Source organism: Salvelinus fontinalis, chromosome 12, assembly GCF_029448725.1.
Source record: "Salvelinus fontinalis isolate EN_2023a chromosome 12, ASM2944872v1, whole genome shotgun sequence".
Classification (NCBI taxonomy): Eukaryota; Metazoa; Chordata; class Actinopteri; order Salmoniformes; family Salmonidae; genus Salvelinus; species Salvelinus fontinalis.
The window spans coordinates 25,273,286-25,294,196 of record NC_074676.1 but is presented as its reverse complement, the minus strand read 5'-3'; the positions used below and the strand labels follow the sequence as shown (position 1 = coordinate 25,294,196).

Sequence of the window (20,911 nt, the reverse complement as noted above, 5' to 3'; positions counted from 1 at the left end):
AAATAAGAATATTGTGTTTGGGTGAGAATTGGATCCCAGTGTACAGCCAAAGACCCACTGGGGTTATCCATTTCACCTCTAATGCCTCTTCTTTTCCCTCTCTCTATCCTGCCTCAGATGGAGGTAAGTGAGAGATGGGGCTGTTTGGTTCCTGCAGATCACTTTTCACACAGGCACAAAGGGGGGGTAGAGAAGGGGGAGGGTGACTGAACAGATTTCCCCAGGGTTCAGAATAATCTGCAACAACATCAGTCCATCTGCTTTTCCAAGCTGTTCCCAAATAGTCCCGTTTTATGGCCACTTTAAAACCTATAAAGAGTGGCAATAATCCATTGAAACTACATTTCTTCTAACTCTTATTTAACCGTATTTAACTTTGAGGCATTAGAATCACTATAGACAGAACATGGAGTGGAAAACCTGAAAGGTAGATCTGGTTGGCTTTGTATGTTCAGAGGTATAATGCTCGTTATCATTGCATGTGTGGAGTTTGGTTTGTGTGTTGTAAATTGACTGGTGTGATGTGTATTTTGTTATGTGCGGTGGCATTTGTATAGACAGGGCATAAGTGAACTGGCTTTGTCTGCACTGAGAATGTATTTCTGTGTTGTAGGATTTGTATAATGTGGTTATGATCTCTCGGTGGTGTGGTTTAGGGTCAGAATGGGTGGACCCCGAGGACCCCACTGTCATCGCAGAGACTGAGCTGCTGGGAGCGGCAGCCTCCATCGAAGCCGCAGCCAAGAAACTGGAGCAGCTGAAACCCAGAGCCAAGCCCAAGGTAGGCCTACCTGTACCCTTCTCAACCACCTCCAACACCTCTCTCCACAACTCTCAGACCAGACCTCCAACACAGAACACACCTATCTACTCAGGAAGGCTACCTGGGCCAAAGATAACAAAAGTTCACATTGACTTTAAAGTACAGTAATAAGTTACAATCTCAGAGCTGAGATTGTGATTTGTTGGGGGGAAATGGGATTATTATGTGAACTGTAGCCCACCTGTAAAACAATGCTGACTCAAGACAGCCTACTTGTGTGTTCTGTGAGCTTGCAGAATGTTGATGTATTTATGGCCGTTAGAAGGTGTTGTCTGGGGAGCAATCTGGTGTTTTTCTAGAGATTCTGTAGAGCCGTGTTGCCAGGAAACAATTACATTACTGGGACCTGAAGCTTATGTTGGAATGAGTACACATTTGTGATGATCTGTCTGAAACCTATTGAAGGAAAGGTCATCCTCCTTGTTGAACCCATTTCCTTTGTTTTATTACAGCATTCCGTTGTTTTTAGAGTCAAATAAGAAGGGCCTTTCTCAGCCCAAGGTGTTCACCCACTTCATGGAGTGATATTGCACAACCCAACTTTACTGATCTTAAAAAAACTGTAACAAAACTATCTCTGTGAGTACTTATGCATTGTCTGAAATATTACAAAAGTTGAACAGCAAGTATGTAAGGTGTGAGCTGTATACATTTGTGTGTTTGTTTGTGTGATGGTGTGTACATTGAACCTCCCAATACTCTTCCTCCTTCAACTGTGGTGTTCTTGTTTTGTGTCATTGGTTATCAGATCTGGTCCCTCGTTCCAGCTCTCTGGTGCAGTAATAAACATGGCTGGAGAATCTCCTGTTTTCATAAGAGACTTCCTGATCGCCCTGCAGTCTCAGGTCCAGACTTCAGCAGGGCGCAGTGTTTATGAGAGGGGGGTGTAGGGAGGTTTGCTTCTTTTGGATGTCAGTATCTGTCTGCCCTCTAGTGAGCTGTTAACAATGGTGCATGCCTTCTTCTTCCACAAGGCAGAGAGGCAGGGCAGAGATTTTGAGGTCTTTGTTTCTATCATGAAACAAGCATTCTTACCAGCTACGGTTTACGAGGTTTACTGCTATATTACGGAAGGTGTAGAATACCTTAGACTTCAAAATATCAAGCCCATAGTACAACTTCAGAAAGGAACACTGAATAAAACATCTAAATCAGAGTGAACCATGTTTCCTCTAATGACGAGGTAGGGTCTGTGACTATTTACAACCCCTCCTGTTCACCTTCTACTCCCTCCTTCCATACTTTCCTCTCTGTGCCCCTTCTCCCCTCCTTCCCACCCTGTAGAAGGGCCTCTCCCGCCCCAGCATGCTTCACTCTTCCTCCATTCTCTTGAGATGTTGTAGACCTGGAAGCCTTCTCTGCAGGCCTCTGTCTGATATGTTTGATATATTAGGTTGTTATTCAGTCCAACTATATATCAAACATATTCCTACAGTGTCCCGCCCTGTCTCCAGCCACGTGTGCCTTGTGTGTTGGTGCTGCTGGCATGATCTGTGGTCACTGACTGATGTAGTCTACTGAGACAGGAGTGACATTATTTATTTCCCTTTTTACAGGTGCTTCTGTATCTTGCAAAGTGTTTTGTTTGGATTTTCCATCAGCAAACAGTAATTGAAGATCCGTGGAAGCATTCCCCATTATGAAATGTGTTGGTGGATGTGATTGGCCAGTAACTCAACATGGCACCATAAAACAACCAATGGAGTTTTTTGTTTTGTCTTATTGCCACAAGATATCGCCCTTAGTGCATTTCCATGGTTAAATGTGTGCTTTTGCTTTTAGCAAGCTGATGAGACGCTGGACTTTGAGGAGCAGATCCTGGAGGCAGCGAAGTCCATCGCTGCAGCCACTAGTGCTCTGGTGAAGTCTGCTTCTGCAGCTCAGAGAGAGCTGGTGGCACAGGGCAAGGTCGGTTGCAACTGTTTCAGAATCATAAATGTCTGAATGTCACCTCAGCAACAAAAAACACAAGTCTGTGAAATGTCTCTCTCTCTGCCCTCCAGGTGGGATCCATTCTTGCCAATGCTGTGGATGATGGCCAGTGGTCACATGGTCTCATATCTGCTGTGAGTTTCCATCATTGTTTATTTTTTACATGTACTATTAAAACAGAACTTGTTCGTGAAACTGTGCATGGTGAATCAATGTTTCTGTCTGAGGCTGTACCCTGATGTGTGGTTGCTATTCCCTGTAGGCGAGGATGGTGGCGGCAGCGACCAGTAACCTGTGTGAGGCGGCCAATGCCTCAGTCCAGGGCCACGCTAGTGAGGAGAAGCTCATCTCCTCAGCCAAGCAGGTGGCAGCCTCCACAGCCCAGCTCCTAGTGGCCTGCAAGGTCAAAGCTCAACCGGACTCCGAGGCCATGAGGAGACTACAGGTATAGCCCTACTAAACACAACACAACCCACTGGGTTCCACTGCTATTTCTCTGACTTCGCCTCCACACACTATGATGGCATTAACCATGGGTTCTGTATCCCTAAGGCTGCTGGGAACGCGGTCAAGCGGGCCTCAGACAACCTGGTGAAGGCGGCTCAGAAAGCAGCCTTTGACAAGGCTGATGACCACAGTGTGGTGGTCAAGACCAGGTTCGTGGGTGGCATTGCTCAGGTGAGATTTTAGATTTTAGATTCTGAATACCCTGTAAGTGTCACTTCAATTTTACTTTGATTTTACACCTCTACAACTGTTCCCAGCTTTGTTGCCTTCACATGCAAATGTTTCCTCTAACTAAATGGTTTTGAAATTGAGGTAGGCCACTACAGTATGACTGAATAGAACAACAGCTGCGATTCAAATCTGTGGTTTCGCATGCATCCACAGCTGCCTGAACATCAAGTCCCTTGAAAAGTTTTCACATTCTTGTGGTTATCCACTCACTTTTCATCCATGGCCATATGTAATTGAAGAGTGGATGTCTACTTCTTAGCCTAGGGCTCCCTTCTACCTAGGAAGCTTTGTTTTCAACTGAGGAAGGTGATTGAGTGTCTTCCAGAAATCATGTTGTGCGTGCGTACATGGGTGTGTATAACACTGAAGGGCTTCTAGCCAGCACCCCTCCAGAGACACTTTCCCAAAGCGGGTCTCTCTCAAGTGGGCTAGTCATAACCCACCCGCTGCCATCTCCCAAATCCACAAGAGCGCCTTGCTTAAGAAAATAAATAGATACTTACTGCATACTTGAATTTAAGACATTCCACTAGTTACCACAGAACAGTTATGTGAATTCTAGGTTTTCTATAACCCGCTTTGAAGAAACCTACTGTGAAATGGAGTATGAGCAGTATTCCAAATGTTCTGAAGAAAATATTTCCTTTGTAGAACTCAATCAAGTCCATATGTACACTAAAGGGACTCAAGGAAATGGTTTGACAATTTTATTACCTGTTGGGTTTGAGTGTTACAGGACAGATTGAAGATGAGCAGACTGAAGCATGTATTTAATATGTAACCCTTTCCTCCTCTCCTCAGATCATTGCAGCCCAGGAGGAGATGCTGAGGAAAGAGAGAGAGCTGGAGGAGGCCAGGAAAAAGCTGGCTCAGATCAGACAGCAGCAGTACAAGTTCCTGCCCACTGAACTGAGGGAGGATGAGAGATGATTGGTCCGGAGGAAAGTTGATGGACATCAGATTGGAACCTATTGTTACACAGAGATGTAGCTGACACCTGTGATTGGCTGTTTCTCTCTCACTTACGGGTGGAGTGTATAACGTACTTGGGCCAGGCCTGTTTTATGAGCGGAACTAGTGCCTGTGTTCAGATGCGCGCGTGTGTGTGGATGCGTATGTGTTTCACAGAGGATGATATTGACATTATGACTTATAAGGACCAGCTGGCTACAGCTGTACTGTATTAGCGGGGTTAGGACCTGCAATCTGAACATTGAGACAGATTATCTTACTGATTTTATGGTCGGATACATGAACAAGGACATCAAAGTTAAATGAACATTATTGGACCCAATAATGGCAAATATTATTAATACTTTCAGCTTTCATGGATACATCTCTAAATCAGTTGAAGGTAGTTTCAAACATGTAAAATAAAAATGGGTAGCTCACTCCAACTGGCACAGCTGACATAGTTATCTATAGCTTATGTTCCTCAGACAGCATTCTAAGTGTTGGTCGGAGTATTGCTGTACTCCAATGCTTCATTTCATCATTGGCCTGCATGCACCATTATAACTAATACACATCAATAAAGCTACTAACCAATAGTGTAGCTTATAATTGGGCATTTGTAATATGTTAGTAAATGATTGTGAGCTTTGGATTTGCTGTTGAATAGGTAAAAGTTTGAATTTTATATACTGTATTTAATGTGATAGAACTTCAGCTTCACACTAAAATCATAGTGTCAGTGGGTCTGGTCTGAGTGGATAGTAAAGCCAACAGCAGACGCTAGTACATCTATTACAGCATCATAATACCTTTTACAGTAATAATTCTCTAAGTAATAATTATCCCTGGTGTGTGAGTAGGGTGATCACTGCCTCCTTCCTTTGGACATTCAGCTGTCACTCATATGTAAGGAGCAGAGTGCAGTCACGTGCAGAGGGTCATTAAGGGGCTAAATCTTGGGGTCTATGTGCGATCCTATCTGTAATGCTTGTCAGACTAGTATTCTCTCCCCCCACCCCTCTCACACTTTTTCTGGGCTGCCTACTGCCTGCACGAGGAGGCTCAGTTTACATTCTTTGTCATGTTTGTTCTCTCTTGTCTCTGTGTTTTAATTCCAGTCTAATTGACAGTAGCCAGAGTTGGTAGTTCCACCATACACACGCAACAGCAAAGCTATGCTCCGTTTGGCCATGCCCTTTTCAGCTGGTGGTGTTTATACTTATTACAGATTCCATTGAATTTGGAAGATGAGCTTCTTGTGTTCATGTTCTTATTGTTACTCTCGGCTATGATCATAGCAATACATTAACACTCAATATACTATATCAGATTGATGAGAGTGCAGCACTGATTGGAATTGTATATGCAGCTGTGTATGGTGTTTTGACTCTTAAACAGCATTGAGATGGCTGGTATAACCTTATGCACTGAGCAGCGCAAGCAATGCCTTCCATGTTCAACCATTCAGGATTACTACTAACGCTCTTGTCAAATGTAACACGTGATGAAACTATATACAGTCCAGTCGTGACTAGGAAACTAGTTAATTTATGTTATTACAGTATTGGTGTAGTATAAGGTCATTAGTATTGCTTCCACTCCAGCACCTCAACCCCTTGTTGTCAGTCTCTGGTCTGCATTGTGTACTAGTGCCTTAATTGATTCTGCTGTACCAACAGCTCAAGGCTGTATCTAAGCCTCATCCTTCTGGATGAGAACATGTCTCTACCAGCCTTTCCCAAACTCGGTCCTCGGACTCCAAGTGGTGCACATTTTGTTTTTTGCGCTAACGCTACACAGATGATTCAAATTTTCAAAGCTTGATGATGAGTTGATTTTTTTTAATCAGCTGTGTAGTCCTAGGGTAAAAACCAAAATGTACACCCCTTGAGGACAGAGTTTGGGAAACCCTGCGAGTCTAGTCTAACCATAACTCTCTAGGTCTTTAACTACCACTTAGTCCTATGCCATAACACAATGTATTGCCTTGGCTGGTAGCCCATCTGCCTGCCGTAAACCCTGCTGGTATATAAAGTGCATCCATGGGTCGTTTAGGTTTTAGACTATATACGAAAGTTAACACACCACTGCATTCCATGAGCATGTGGCAAGTTATTGAACTCTTAAAGATGGGAATTTGCTCTGCCTTGAAATTCATTCAACATACAAGTAATCCTTATAAATAGGACTAATGAACTTCCTTGTTTAATTGTTTAAACCACTATAAATTCATTTTTATCGATAAATGTAACGACTATCCTGAGATAATGTATATTGTCTAAGCAATTTGTCTATAAGCATTAACTGAAATAGGAAAAAAGACTAGCTGTTATTCAAATGTAGGTGTTGTGCTTTCTTTAAGACTGAATTTGTTTCAACAGTTAAAATGAAATGATACTGTATGTATAATATTTATCTGGTCACAAAAGTATTTTTTATATTCACTGAAAATAAAGAGTTTGAAACAAGCATGGCCCAGTTTGTTACTGGTCATTCTGATTAATGTACTGTGTGTATCATTCATTCTTGAACAGGAATCCTGAATTGCCTGAAAGGGAAGTCGAATTGAATAGCAAAGCAAAGACTTTATCAGCTCACCAACATTCTTTCCAGTAGAGGTCCCTGTTAGTCTTTTCAATGCTGCGGTTGGGGTCACTGGGTGTTCTGAGAACTGATGTAGTACTGGATGGCCATTACATTGCAAATGCAGTCAGCCAGACCAAATATGGTCATAGAGTATATGCTTTATTCCCCCTGGTTCACAGAACAGACTGTTGTGGATACCATGCAGGGACTGGCTGCTATTTTAGGTGTTTGGATATGCTGTTGATGATGGTCGGTATTTCAATTCACTTCAATAGAATGCAAGTATATGGAAAGGAATTGCCCATTTCTATATCATTGCTGATATTAAAAGTCCTCTGATGTTTAAGTGATGCCATGTACTGTACATTAGACTGACTCTGTTTCTAGTAAACCTGACAATGGCAGTGGCCACATTCTCTTCAGGTGGCCATTCTTCAAGTCAGTCTGGAGCTCACATGCCAGTCCTCACAGTGCACAGCCCTGATTCTTCCCAGGACAGGCTGTATGAAATATGGTCAGAGCAGTGTTGCCCAGCAGAACAATACACAGAGCCAACCTAATGAACGCCATATTTGGCTGTTTGAATGTTTGGGTCTCATGTGAGGCCTGACCACACGGTGGAGAGGGGAAACTCAAGCCATGTGTTCAGCAGGGAAGGGAGTGCCATTCTACCACAACACAGACCAGAGGAAGAGGAGGATGTTTGTTTGGGGAGCTTTGGCTCTGGAATTGGGCTATCAAAACCTTCAATGGGATATGACTAATGTTGTGTAGAACCCACAATCTTCAGTGTGTACGTCCTCTTATTGTCATGAACTTCATGATTGCAGGCTGATTAGGAAACCGCTGTATTAGAACTGAAATCAAGTTTCCACACTGGCCATTATTATGGAAATGTTTTATGCCACCAGCATGAATACCTTCATGGCTCCAACATGATTGCACCAGTGGTGTGTATTCATGGATGCCAAGGGAAGCCAGGCTTCCCAAAAAAGTTGACAAAAAAAACATAAAATAATGTATCTTTCGTCTGTTTCAGAATTTTCCTTCAATTCGCAAGAAGCTGAATGTATCTCACAGGAGAAAGCATCCGAGCGAGCAAAACAGCGCCCCGCTGTCACACTACGTGTAGGCCATCTATCTGATGATGTCCAAACGAGTGTGACATTGTTGCCGCCCATAGCATTGAAGGCAAGGGAAGCCAGCAAGCATTTGGCCTCCCATGATAAAAAAAAGTATCAAAAATTTGCCGATCTGCGTTGAGCTAAATTGAGTGAGCTCAACTGTGAATGGTACTGGCGAATCAAAAAATAGTGTCAAGGGAAGCCAGCTTGGATTGTGACGTCACTCCTATCAAATCCCATTGAGAACACACATCATTGACAGAAAAACTTGAATTGTTGCATCTCATTGTGTTGTTGTCCTCCAGTAGCCACTAGCTAACTAAAATTGTCCCTTTCCTAAATTAGCCATGGATGGAGATAGGGATTTGGATTTTACTTAATTCTCCATACTGGCCAATAATTACAACGGCAATTCTGATCCAAACATTAATTCATACATTGTTGTGCCCCTGGCCTGAGAGGATGACAGTTCAATATTTTGCTAGTTATAGAAGGCTAATGTTAACTGGCTAACGTTGCCCACTAATGGAAGTTAGGCTAGCTAGAATGCATTTTAGCCAGGTAGCCTAGGACAACAAAAAATAAGTGTGTACTGTATGAAAGAGTGATAGACCGTGTCATCAACATAAAAGAAAGAGGATGGCATTGGCATTTCTCTACATGTTTTTATACTTGCACGAATGCAAACACGCACTGAAATCAGAACCATGGACAGGCAAATCATATTTAGCTTACGTTGATTGGACTAAATAGTGTTTGGTATATTTTAGTTGCTACTGTGTTAGAGTAAGCAGTGGTGATTTGATGATGTTGAAGTTGAAATGGTGCTGGAATAGTGGAGAAAGCTCCTCTTTTCTTTGCGACTTGCATTAAATCTCTGTGGTTCTAAATCAATAGCTGTTTAGTAGTCCAAAAAATGTCAGAAACATTAACTTGCTTGACCATGCTGTAGGTCATGTAACTGACTGTTACTGTACATGCAATATACTTTGTGGACTTCACTGGGCAGAGGTTGCTATCCGGTTTTGTGATAGAACAAAGCAGTTCTTGAATTTATTCTGCCACTGAGTCTTCTCATTGTCTCTGCCTTTAGGCCTATACACTGTACATTATGGTCACAAGGCATATGAATAAACAGGTCATAGAGCAAACAACGCAATTATCACAACACATAGGTTGTAATATGACTGGGGGGGGGGGGGGGGGTGGTCTTGGCTTCCCCAGTGATTTTACCCACGCGCCGCTACTGGATTGCACTGATAGTGACTGTTTGTTTATATATTTATGAACCCCTTTTTCTTAGGCATAAACACACACGTCAATCTTCACTCTTTCGTACTCTCTCACTTTTCTTGAGACTTGATCAGGTCCATTCAAAAGTAAGAGTGGAAGCTTAGAGAGAAAGACATCTGTTGCTGTTATAATGTAGATGTGGAGTTCTTGCCCACTGACCCCTGTCAGTCCTGCTCACTCGTATGAAGGCCAGCTGTGCCTGGCAGTGGTTATGATGTCAGATCGGTTACATGAGGGAGTATGTCATTAATAACCAGAGAACCTCCGAAGGCCCTCTTTGGGCTCCTAGAGGCTCACGGGACATCCAGTAATCCCAGGCACCCACACCAGGGAACTGTGACCATCCAAATGTGTTACATTAACAGTGTGGAGTGTTTTTATTAGAGGGACTGTGGCTTGTGCCGTGCCTAATCCCCACAACATGATAGCCATTTACTCCCTGCTTCGTTCCATGCTCAAGTTCACAGAGAAGAGGCCATGTCAAGCCATGGCTAAACTGGATGACAATAGATCAATGTTTGGATTTCATTTTTTGCAGACAGGTGAAATTCATCAATGTGCAAGTAACTAAAGAGGGGTTCATACGCACTTAACCGATAAAGTATGTAGCTCTTCAAACACCTTGTAAAAGCAAATATCAGAATTGAGTTGGACTATTGCCTGAAGGCTTTTTGTGTTGTTGACTATGTTTAAATGTGGTAGTTCAGCCATGTTGTATTATGTAAATTAATTGAACTGACTCAGAAATGTCTGACAGTGTAAATATCTGGGAATAGATGGATCTAAATTAACGTGCTAAGGAAGGTCTTGGTAACATGTCTTACTGTTATTCCTGATGATTGACTGGAGATGGTACCAAGTGTTGAGCAGTGTGATCCCATAACATTTTTTATTTAGATCCATCTATTAGTTAATTATGTAATTTAAAATAGATGTATATTAAACATTTACTGTATATTTGTCTATTGGTGGTGTTGCTTGTTCAGTTCTATTGCAAGACTGAACATAATTAAGGGATCTATACAATGATACAGCACAAACACACACAATTCTTGGGATGGAAGAAACCCATTGTCTGTGAATGGACTCTGTATGGTTTGCAGCAACTTATTCTCATGGAAACCAGTCCAAGATAAGTAAGGCTGAAGTTGGACTGAGTTCAGATGGCATCATGCTTTTTTCTCATTTACAGTATATCCATACTGAAGCTGTAACTGCTCAGATAAAAAAGTATCTGGTACTACTACTGCTTCAGAAATTGGAGAGAGAGGAAACAGAGAGAGTTTGTAAAAAATAATATGTCAGGAAAGGAATCTTTTTTTTAATATATATAAATTTTTATCCCCTTTTCTCCCCAATTTTCGTGGTATCCAATCGCTAGTAATTACTATCTTGTCTCATCGCTACAACTCCCGTACGGGCTCGGGAGAGACGAAGGTCGAAAGCCACGCGTCCTCCGAAGCACAACCCAACCAAGCCGCACTGCTTCTTAACACAGCACGCCTCCAACCCGGAAGCCAGCCACGCCAATGGTTAGCGCGTACTGCGCCCGGCCCGCCACAGGAGTCGCTGGAGCGCGATAAGACAAGGATATCCCTACAGGCCAAACCCTCCCTAACCCGGACGACGCTAGCCCAATTGTGCGTCGCCCCACGGACCTCCCGGTCGCGGCCGGCTGCGACAGAGCCTGGGCGTGAACCCAGAGACTCTGGTGGCGCAACTAGCACTGTGATGCAGTGCCCTAGACCACTGCTCCACCCGGGAGGCCCTGGAAAGGAATCTTTTTAAGTTTGGGCTGGGCCTTTTTCAACATCTCGGGGCACTACAGACGTGATGTTATTTAGACTGTTAAAGTGTAAGCTCTGAGTATGTGGATTGAAATAAAATGATTAATGTGAAACTAAAGAGAAAATCCAAAGCTTATGAAACAGGCAAAAGAGCAGAAATCAGTATTGGGTAAAATGCTATGTAGCACATTTTGGTCCTTTTCGTCAGGATGTTCCATTAACCGCAGCCCAGAGCCTGAAGCACACGAATGGTGGTGTGATGGTTTTATTTGAATTTGCTCCTCAAAGCCAAATTTCAGGGGGATTTGTTATGATGAAATCCCTGACAAGTGCTGGAAAAAATTATCCAACCTTCCTGAAGTTTTTTTTCTTCAGTCCTTGTCTGTTTTAATTATAATTTTACAGCTGGTTTTCAAACTTAGTTTTGTATTTCTTCTTTCTCATTGTAAATTGTCTACCTCTGCTTAATGTCACAATGCTCTGTTATATTTGACAATGCTCTTATATACTGTACCATTAAGCATTTACAATTGGGCCTTCTCTACCTAGAACTCTGAAATAGCGAAGTGATGTCTTGACGAAGTCAGTGTGTGAGATCATTGTGTTAAAGTGAGCCTGCAGTGAATGGATGACTTTTAAACACGTTCTGTCTTGTGTGGACTAAATCTGCTTGGAAAGGTATTGCTCTTCAACATAAACAGTTTATGGATGACAGAGAGGATTCTCCTCTGCTGCACTACACATGACTATGTTAGGCCATCAATGGGGGCTCGCATAACGTACTGGCTTTCACTCAGCCAGAATACGAGAGTCTTCTCAAGAGTACAGGACATATTTCCAGTGGGCCGCTGTCTATTCTCTTCTACATTTTGATCATCTCCCACACTTTCTCTTTCTCACTCTAATCCAAAATGGTAAAATTACAAATGTGATGTGTGGTGGTTGACTTGAAAAGCCATTACATCTGTCTGTTATACAGCACTATTTGTACAATTTATTTGACCTTAGACCAGGTATGAGCAATTTTGATGGGGGTGGGGGCCACAGAAATTCTGAACTCACGGGGCCCCAGTGGTTAGTGGGTCTGCGTACCCATATCAATACCCACACATGCAGTGAAAGCCGGTCCTAGCCTTTTGGGGGTCCTAAACTGTGCTATGAAACAAAGATAAGTTATATAAAGAATAATAGTAAAAATCTTTGGAGCACCTTAAATTCAATTTTGGGCAAAAAGGCAAACTCAGCTCCATAATTCATTGAATCAGATGGCTCATTCATCACAAAACCCACTGATATTGCCAACTACTTGAATGCTTTTTTAATTGACAAGATTAGCACACGTAGGCATGACATGCCAGCAACAAACGCCGACACTACACATCCAAGTATAACTCACCAAGTTATGAAAGACAAGTATTGTCATTTTGATTTCCGTAAAGTGAGTGTGGTAGAGGTGAAATAATTATTGTTGTCTATCAACAATAACAACCCACCGGGGTCTGACAACTTGGATGGAGAAATGCTGAGGATAATAGCGTACGATTTTGCCACTACTATTTACAATAAACAAATTGACAACAAACTTTCAGCACACTTATAGGGAAGGACATTCAACAAGCATGGAACTTACACAAATGACTGATGATTGGCTGAAAGAAATTGATAATAAGATTGTGGGAGCTGTTTTGTTAGAATTCAGCGTGGCTTTTGACATTATCAATCATAGTTTGCTGCTGGAAAAATGTACGTGTTATGTCTTTACACCCCCTGCTATATTTTGGATAAAGACTTACCTGTCTAAAAGACCATGGAGGGTGTTCTGTAATGGAAGCTTCTCCAACATACTGTAATCCAGGTAGAATCACAAATTCCCCATGGCAGCTATCTAGGCCCCTTCCTTTTTTCAATCTTTACTCCCACAATGTTTGAGTAAAGCCAGTGTGTCTATGTACAGTTGGGCAAAAAAGTATTTAGTCAGCCACCAATTGTGCAAGTTCTCCCACTTAAAAAGATGAGAGAGGCCTGTCATTTTCATCATAGGTACACTTCAACTATGACAGACAAAATGAGGTAAAAAAATCCAGAAAATCACATTGTAGGATTTTTATGAATTTATTTGCAAATTATGGTGGAAAATAAGTATTTGGTCAATAACAAAAGTTTATCTCAATACTTTGTTATATACCCTTTGTTGGCAATGACAGAGGTCAAACGTTTTCTGTAAGTCTTCACAAGGTTTTCACACACTGTTGCTGGTATTTTGGCCCATTCCTCCATGCAGATCTCCTCTAGAGCAGTGATGTTTTGGGGCTGTTGCTGGGCAACGCGGACTTTCAACTCCCTCCAAAGATTTTCTATGGGGTTGAGATCTGGAGACTGGCTAGGCCACTCCAGGACCTTGAAATGCTTCTTACGAAGCCACTCCTTCGTTGCCCGGGCGGTGTGTTTGGGATCATTGTCATGCTGAAAGACCCAGCCACGTTTCATCTTCAATGCCCTTGCTGATGGAAGGAGGTTTTCACTTAAAATCTCACGATACATGGCCCCATTCATTCTTTCCTTTACACGGATCAGTCGTCCTGGTCCCTTTGCAGAAAAACAGCCCCAAAGCATGATGTTTCCACCCCCATGCTTCACAGTAGATATGGTGTTCTTTGGATGCAACTCAGCATTCTTTGTCCTCCAAACACGACGAGTTGAGTTTTTACCAAAAAGTTATATTTTGGTTTCATCTGACCATATGACATTCTCCCAATCTTCTTCTGGATCATCCAAATGCTCTCTAGCAAACTTCAGACGGGCCTGGACATGTACTGGCTTAAGCAGGGGGACACGTCTGGCACTGCAGGATTTGAGTCCCTGGCGGCGTAGTGTGTTACTGATGGTAGGCTTTGTTACTTTGGACCCAGCTCTCTGCAGGTCATTCACTAGGTCCCCCCGTGTGATTCTGGGATTTTTGCTCACCGTTCTTGTGATCATTTTGACCCCACGGGGTGAGATCTTGCGTGGAGCCCCAGATCGAGGGAGAGTATCAGTGATCTTGTATGTCTTCCATTTCCTAATAATTGCTCCCACAGTTGATTTCTTCAAACCAAGCTGCTTACCTATTGCAGATTCAGTCTTCCCAGCCTGGTGCAGGTCTACAATTTTGTTTCTGCTGTCCTTTGACAGCTCTTTGGTCTTGGCCATAGTGGAGTTTGGAGTGTGACTGTTTGAGGTTGTGGACAGGTGTCTTTTATACTGATAACAAGTTCAAACAGGTGCCATTAATACAGGTAACGAGTGGAGGACAGAGGAGCCTCTTAAAGAAGAAGTTACAGGTCTGTGAGAGCCAGAAATCTTGCTTGTTTGTTATTGACCAAATACTTATTTTCCACCATAATTTGCAAATAAATTCATTAAAAATCCTACAATGTGATTTTCTGGATTTTTTTTTCTCATTTTGTCTGTCATAGTTGAAGTGTACCTATGATGAAAATTACAGGCCTCTCGCATCTTTTTAAGTGGGAGAACTTGCACAATTGGTGGCTGACTAAATACTTTTTTGCCCCACTGTACATCTTGTAATGAATAATGTGGAAATTGAGCAAGTGACCAAACTGCTTGGAGTAACCCTGGATTGTAAACTGTCATGCTAAAAACATGTTTATACAACATTAGCTAAGATGGGTAGAAGTCTGTACATAATGAAGCGCTGCTCTGCATTCTTAACAACACTATCAACAAGGCAGGTCTTACAGGCCCTAGTTTTGTCGCACCTGGATTACTGTTCAGCCGTGTGGTCAAATGCCACAAAGAAGGACTTTACAATTGGCTCAGAACAGGGCAGCACGGTTGGCCCTTTAATGTACACGGACAGCTTACATTAATAAAAATGCATGACAATCTCTCATGACTCCAAGTGGAGGAGAGATTGACTTCATCACTACTTGTGTTGACATGCTGAATGCACCGAGCTGTCTGTTTAAACTACTAGCACACAACTCATACACCCATGCATGCCCCACAAGACATGCCACCAGAGATCTCTTTAAAATCCCCAAGTACAGAATATACTATGGAAGGAGCACAGTACTACATAGAGCCATCACCACATGGAACTCTATTCCACATCAGGTAACTCATGCAAGCTGTAGAATCATTTTGTATTCTAGATATGTAGTGGTGTAATAATGTTATATAATGCACTCGGAAAGTATTCAGACCCCTTGACTTTTTCCACATTTTGTTACATTACAGCCTTATTCTAAAATGGATTAAATACATTTTCCCCTCATTAATCTACACACAATACCCTAAATTGGCAAAGTGAAAACAGATTTTTTGAAACTTTTCAAATTTATTACAAATAAAAATCAAATTAAAAAAATACATTTCAGTATTCAGACCCTTTGCTATGAGACTTGGAATTGAGCTCAGGTGCATCCTGTTTCCATTGATCATCCCTGAAATGTTTCTACAACTTGGTTGGAGTCCACCTGTAGTAAATTCAATTGATTAGACATATTTTAGAAAGGCACACACCTGTCTATATAAGGTCCCACAGTTGACAGTGCTTGTCAGGGTAAAAACCAAGCCATGAGGTCAAAGGAATTGTCCATAGAGCTCAGAGACAGGATTGTGTCAAGGCACAGACCTGGGGAAGGGTACCAAAAACTGTCTGCAGCATTGAAGGTCCTCAAGAACACAGTGGTCTCCATCATTCTTAAATGGAAGAAGTTTGGAAACACCAAGACTCTTTCTAGAGCTGGCCACCTGGCCAAACTGAACAATCGGTGAGAAGGGCTTTGGCCAGGGAGGTGACCAAAAACCCGATGGTCACTCTGACAGAACTCCAGAGTTCCTCTTTGGAGATGGTTGTCTTACTGGAAGGTTCTCCCATCTCTGCAGCACTCCACCAATCAGGCATTTAGGGTAGAATGGCAGTTTAATAGAGATAGGGGGCAGTATTCGGAAGTTTGGATGACTGAGGTACCCAAAGTAAGCTGCCTGTTACTCAGACCCAGAAGCTAGGATATGCATATGCATGATATTATTGGATAGAACACACTCTAAAGTTTCTAAAACTGTTAAAATATTGTCTGTGAGTTTAACAGAACTGATTTGGCAGGCGAAACGCCGAGGAAAATCCATCCAGGAACTTTTTTTTTTGAGGTCATTCGACGTTCCAATGCTTTTCTATGGGAAAGCCGAATTATTAGGACCCAGATTGCAGTTCCTATGGCTTCCACTAGATGTCAACAGTCTTTAGAAATTGTTCAATGTTTTTTTTATGGAGAAGTTTTCGTCTTCTTTCTAATTGTCACTCAGAAGGACTCTAGTATTTTGGTGCGCGTGAATGACTGTGCGCTCCTCGTTGTTTTTCTCCATTATTGGAAACAGTTTATTCCGTCTATTTACATATTAGGGTACCTGAGGATTGATTTGGAACGTTGTTTGACATGTTTGGACCAAGTTTATTGGTAAAATTTGGCATTCATTTTGTATGCATTTTGAACGAGGGGAAACCGGTGGATTATTGAAAGAAGCGTGCCAAACAAACTTACGTTTTGGGAATATAAAAAGGACTGTATCGAACAAAAGTAAAAAAAAATATGTAACAGGGACCCCTGTGATTGCAACCAGATGAAGATCTTCAAAGGTAAGGGATTTATTTTGTCGCTATTGCTGACTTTCACGATGCATCTGCTTGGTTGGAAAATGTTGTTAATGCTTTTGTATGCGGGGCGCTGTCCTCAGTTAATCGCATGGTGTGCTTTCGCCGTAAAGCCTTTTTGAAATCTGACAACGCGGCTGCTTCTTATGGCTGGGGGCAGTATTGAGTAGCTTGGATGAATAAGGTGCCCAGAGGTGCCCAGAGTAAACTGCCTGCTCCTCAGTCCCAGTTGCTAATATATGCATATTATTAGTATATTTGGATAGAAAACACTCTGAAGTTTCTAAAACTGTTTGAATGATGTCTGTGAGTATAACAGAACTCATATGGCAGGCAAAAACCTGAGACAAAATCCAACCGGGAAGTGGGAAATCTGAGGTTGATCAATTTTCAACTCAGCCCCTATTGGTCATGATGCACTTCCTAAGGCTTCCACTAGATGTCAACCGTCTTTAGAAACTTGTTTGAGGCTTCTACTGTAAAGAGGGGCTGAACGAGAGTCAGAGGTCTGGCAGAGTGCCAGGAGCTGGTCACGCGCACATGAGAGGTAGCTCCCGTTCCATTTGCTTTTTCTGAAGACAAAGTAATTCTCCGGTTGGAACATTATTGAAGATTTATGTTAAAAACATCCTAAAGATTGATTCTATACATCGTTTGACATGTTTCTACGGACTGTAACGGAACTTTTTGACATTTCGTCTGCAACTAGTGAACGCGCTTCGTGAGTTTTGATTTGTTTACCAAACGCCCTAACAAAAGTAGCTATTTGGACATAAATGATGGACATTATCAAACAAATCAAACATTTATTGTGGAACTGGGATTCCTGAGAGTGCATTCTGATGAAGATCTTCAAAGGTAAGTGAATATTTACAATGTTATTTCTAACTTCTGTTGACTGTACAATATGGTGGATATCTTTTTGTCTTGATTGGACTCTGAGAGCCGACCTCAGATTATTGCATGGTTTGCTTTTTCCGTAAAGCTTTTTGTAAATCTGACACAGCGGTTGCATTAAGGAGAAGTGAATCTAAAATTCCATGTTGAACACTTGTAACTTTGATTAACGTTTATTAGGAGTATTTCTGGAAATTGATGTGGCTCTCTGCAAAATCACCGGATGTTTTTGGAACTACTCAACACAACACGCCAATGTGTACTGAGATTTTTTTATATGAATATGAACTTTACCAAACAAAACATACATGTATTGTGTAACATGAAGTCCTATGAGTATCATCTGATGAAGATCATCAAAGGTTAGGGATTCATTTTATCTCTATTTCTGCTTTTTGTGACTCCTGTCTTTGGCTAGAAAAATGGCTGTGTTTTTCTGTGATTTGGCGGTGACCTAACATAATCGTTTGTGCTGCTTTCGCTGTAAACCCTTTTTGAAATCGGACACTGTGGTGTGATTAACAACAAGATTACCTTTAAAATGGTATAAGATACTTGAATGTTTGAGGAAATGTAATTTTGAGATTTCTGTTGTTTGAAATTTGTGCCATGCACTTTCACTGGCTGTTGTCATATCGATCCCGTTAATGGGATCGCAGCCATAAGAAGTTTTAACAATAAGTTTATCTTTTAAATGATGTATGACACTTGTATTTTCATGAAAGTTTAATATTACGATTTTTGTAATTTGAATTTGGCGGTCTGCAATTTCACCGGATGTTGTTGAGGTGGGTTGCTTGAGGCACGCCTAGCCCAAAGAGTAGACATTACATAAGAAGTAGGATGTAACTCAACACTTCCTGCAACCCAACGATTAAACTATTACATAATGAGGACAGACAACAATGTGATATTTGTCATTAAATAAACAATAACATGTCATGAACAGACTTTTTTTTTTTTTATATCCATTGTTTCTTTCCAATGTGTCCTTGAGGTCACCTCTGAAAAATAACATAGTGTATTATGATTTATTTTTCTTCCAGTCCAGTGCCTGCTGCTCAAAGGGAGATTTCCTTCTTGGAGGACATGACTCTCTTCATCCAGCCATTAAAGAACTTTCTACATGATGTGCTCTGTGGAGTGGTATTCAGCCAGATGTACAGTTCACTGCTGGTCTCTCAATCTAAGGTAGGGATAGATTTTGTTAGTCACTCTCACAAAGCTATCATATTAACATGGCATCGGTCAGGGTAAAATGTGTAGAATTGCAGGAAATTTTAAAACGGCAAAAATTTCTCTCCATCCTCTCCTAAAGGCTAAAGGCTCAAACCTGCAGGGACTAATTTTGGACACTTCTTAAAAATGTGCACCTATAACTGCCAACTCATACTAAAGCCAATACCCAACCCAACCAGTAATGGATTTGCTATGAGTTTTGGAGATGGGATAGTTCAACTCACGTCTGAGACAGAATCATGATGGCGAGCAGTGGGAGAGCTTTGTCTCAAACTGTGCTGCCGCAGACTGGAACCGAGCTGCAGTGTCCCCTGGGATTTAAGCTGTCTCAAGTGAAATATAACATTCCTCCCTCCGTCCTATCTCCTTTAGTCTTAATAAGGAAACTTTGCAGTGAACACTACAGATGTAGGATCTTAATTTCTGCCAGTTTGCTACAGCAGGAAAATAATCCGGCAGCAACAGGAAATGTGAATTATTATGTGGATTATAATTGATGGACATTTTTGTAGGGGTTGCTACATTTTTTGTAAGGGAGAATCAATTACAAACTGCAGGAGCCTTTGTAACCCTCAAATACACTACAAAGTTCTCCCGTAACAAGGGGATCAAATCAACATCCTACATCTGTCGATGATAGCCCACATTTCTGCACACAAACGTCTTGGCCTGGCTACTTTTTTCTCCCAATTACGTGGCTTCTCCTCCCTGTATAAAAGCTGAATAAACAGTTACTCTGGATAGCGGATTTATCTCTCTAGACTGATTTCATTTTTCCTGAGAGGATTTAGACTACGTGGAACGAGAGTAATTAATTGATGTGACTAAACTCTACACTCTCTATTACTCTGAGAAATTGTCTGTCCACTATTCCAGTGTACTGTTTACGCAGCAGCTCTGACTGCAGAGACTGACCCAGAGACTGGGCTGGTTGAGGAAGTGGGATCCTGGGATAGCTAGAGCCAAGAGTTCTATAAGACTTCATCTTTCATCAAGCCCTTTCCCAGTTTCTTTAGATGTGACTCATGATATAAGAGTGTTCCCCTCAGCATCAGGAGATAATGACACTGATCATATGCCGTTATCTTTGACAGTGTGGCCTCAGGGCAGGCTGCTATAGCTGACGGGAAGTCTGAGGTAGATTGTGACGGGAAAACAGTCACAGCATCTGAACAAATACAGACAGGGTCACAGCCAGGCTTTGGAATGAGCAGCAGACAGGAACTATAGAGTTGTGGGTTCCTGCAGCATTCCTCACTGTAGAGAGACCGCAGGGCCCAGTCAAAGTATGCACAGTTTGTCAGCTTTTCACCAGTCACTCAAAACCACACTGGAATGTATCATTGCCAGACATTTCCAAATTACTGCTTTACTTTAACCAAGCTAGAGTCATTTGAGGGTTTGGAGTTTAAACTTAGTTTAAAACGCCCTCTTTCTGATGTAATTTTGGAAATTAAGAGTTTCTTTTAAAAACGCTATATATCCATTTACAGAAATGTTGGTAAATTATCTTTTATTGTTTAAAGAACTTATAAAAGACATTGGTGTGTTTTTTCACAATCTAATCATGGCATGGGTTTGTTCAATAACTTACATATATTTGCTAAATGCTATATATCTGCCTCACTCTCAGAGAAATGAGTAGTACTGCTAGGTTTTACACAGTCAAATGTAACTAACTACATTTGTTATAAATAACTGTACAATTGATACGTTTGTGACCTCAATATAAAAATATATCTCAACACAGTAATATGAGATCTGTATGTAAAACATTTACATCTGACATGTTTGTAATTTAGCAGATGTTCTTATCCAGGGTGTCTTACTGTTAGTGCACTCATCTTATTAAGATAGCCAGGTGAGACAACCCCATATCACT

At 41.6% G+C, this 20,911-nt stretch overlaps 1 protein-coding gene across 7 annotated transcripts in view; it reads left to right on the top strand.

The window, feature by feature from the left end:
* The window catches only part of LOC129867056 (talin-2-like), a 141,146-nt gene extending 134,231 nt beyond the window's left edge, over positions 1–6,915 (top strand). For 6 of the 7 annotated variants that reach the window (XM_055940192.1, XM_055940191.1, XM_055940193.1 and 3 more), the window contains 6 exons: positions 657–781; positions 2,606–2,731; positions 2,827–2,889; positions 3,018–3,200; positions 3,308–3,433; positions 4,295–6,915. In XM_055940192.1, the coding sequence (XP_055796167.1) occupies positions 657–781; positions 2,606–2,731; positions 2,827–2,889; positions 3,018–3,200; positions 3,308–3,433; positions 4,295–4,423 (752 nt within the window). In that variant the 3' untranslated portion in view covers positions 4,424–6,915. Of the gene's footprint in view, positions 1–117; positions 617–656; positions 782–2,605; positions 2,732–2,826; positions 2,890–3,017; positions 3,201–3,307; positions 3,434–4,294 lie in introns of those variants that run through there. The other variant, XM_055940197.1, reaches the window with a different exon arrangement.
* The last annotated feature ends 13,996 nt before the right edge of the window (positions 6,916–20,911 follow it).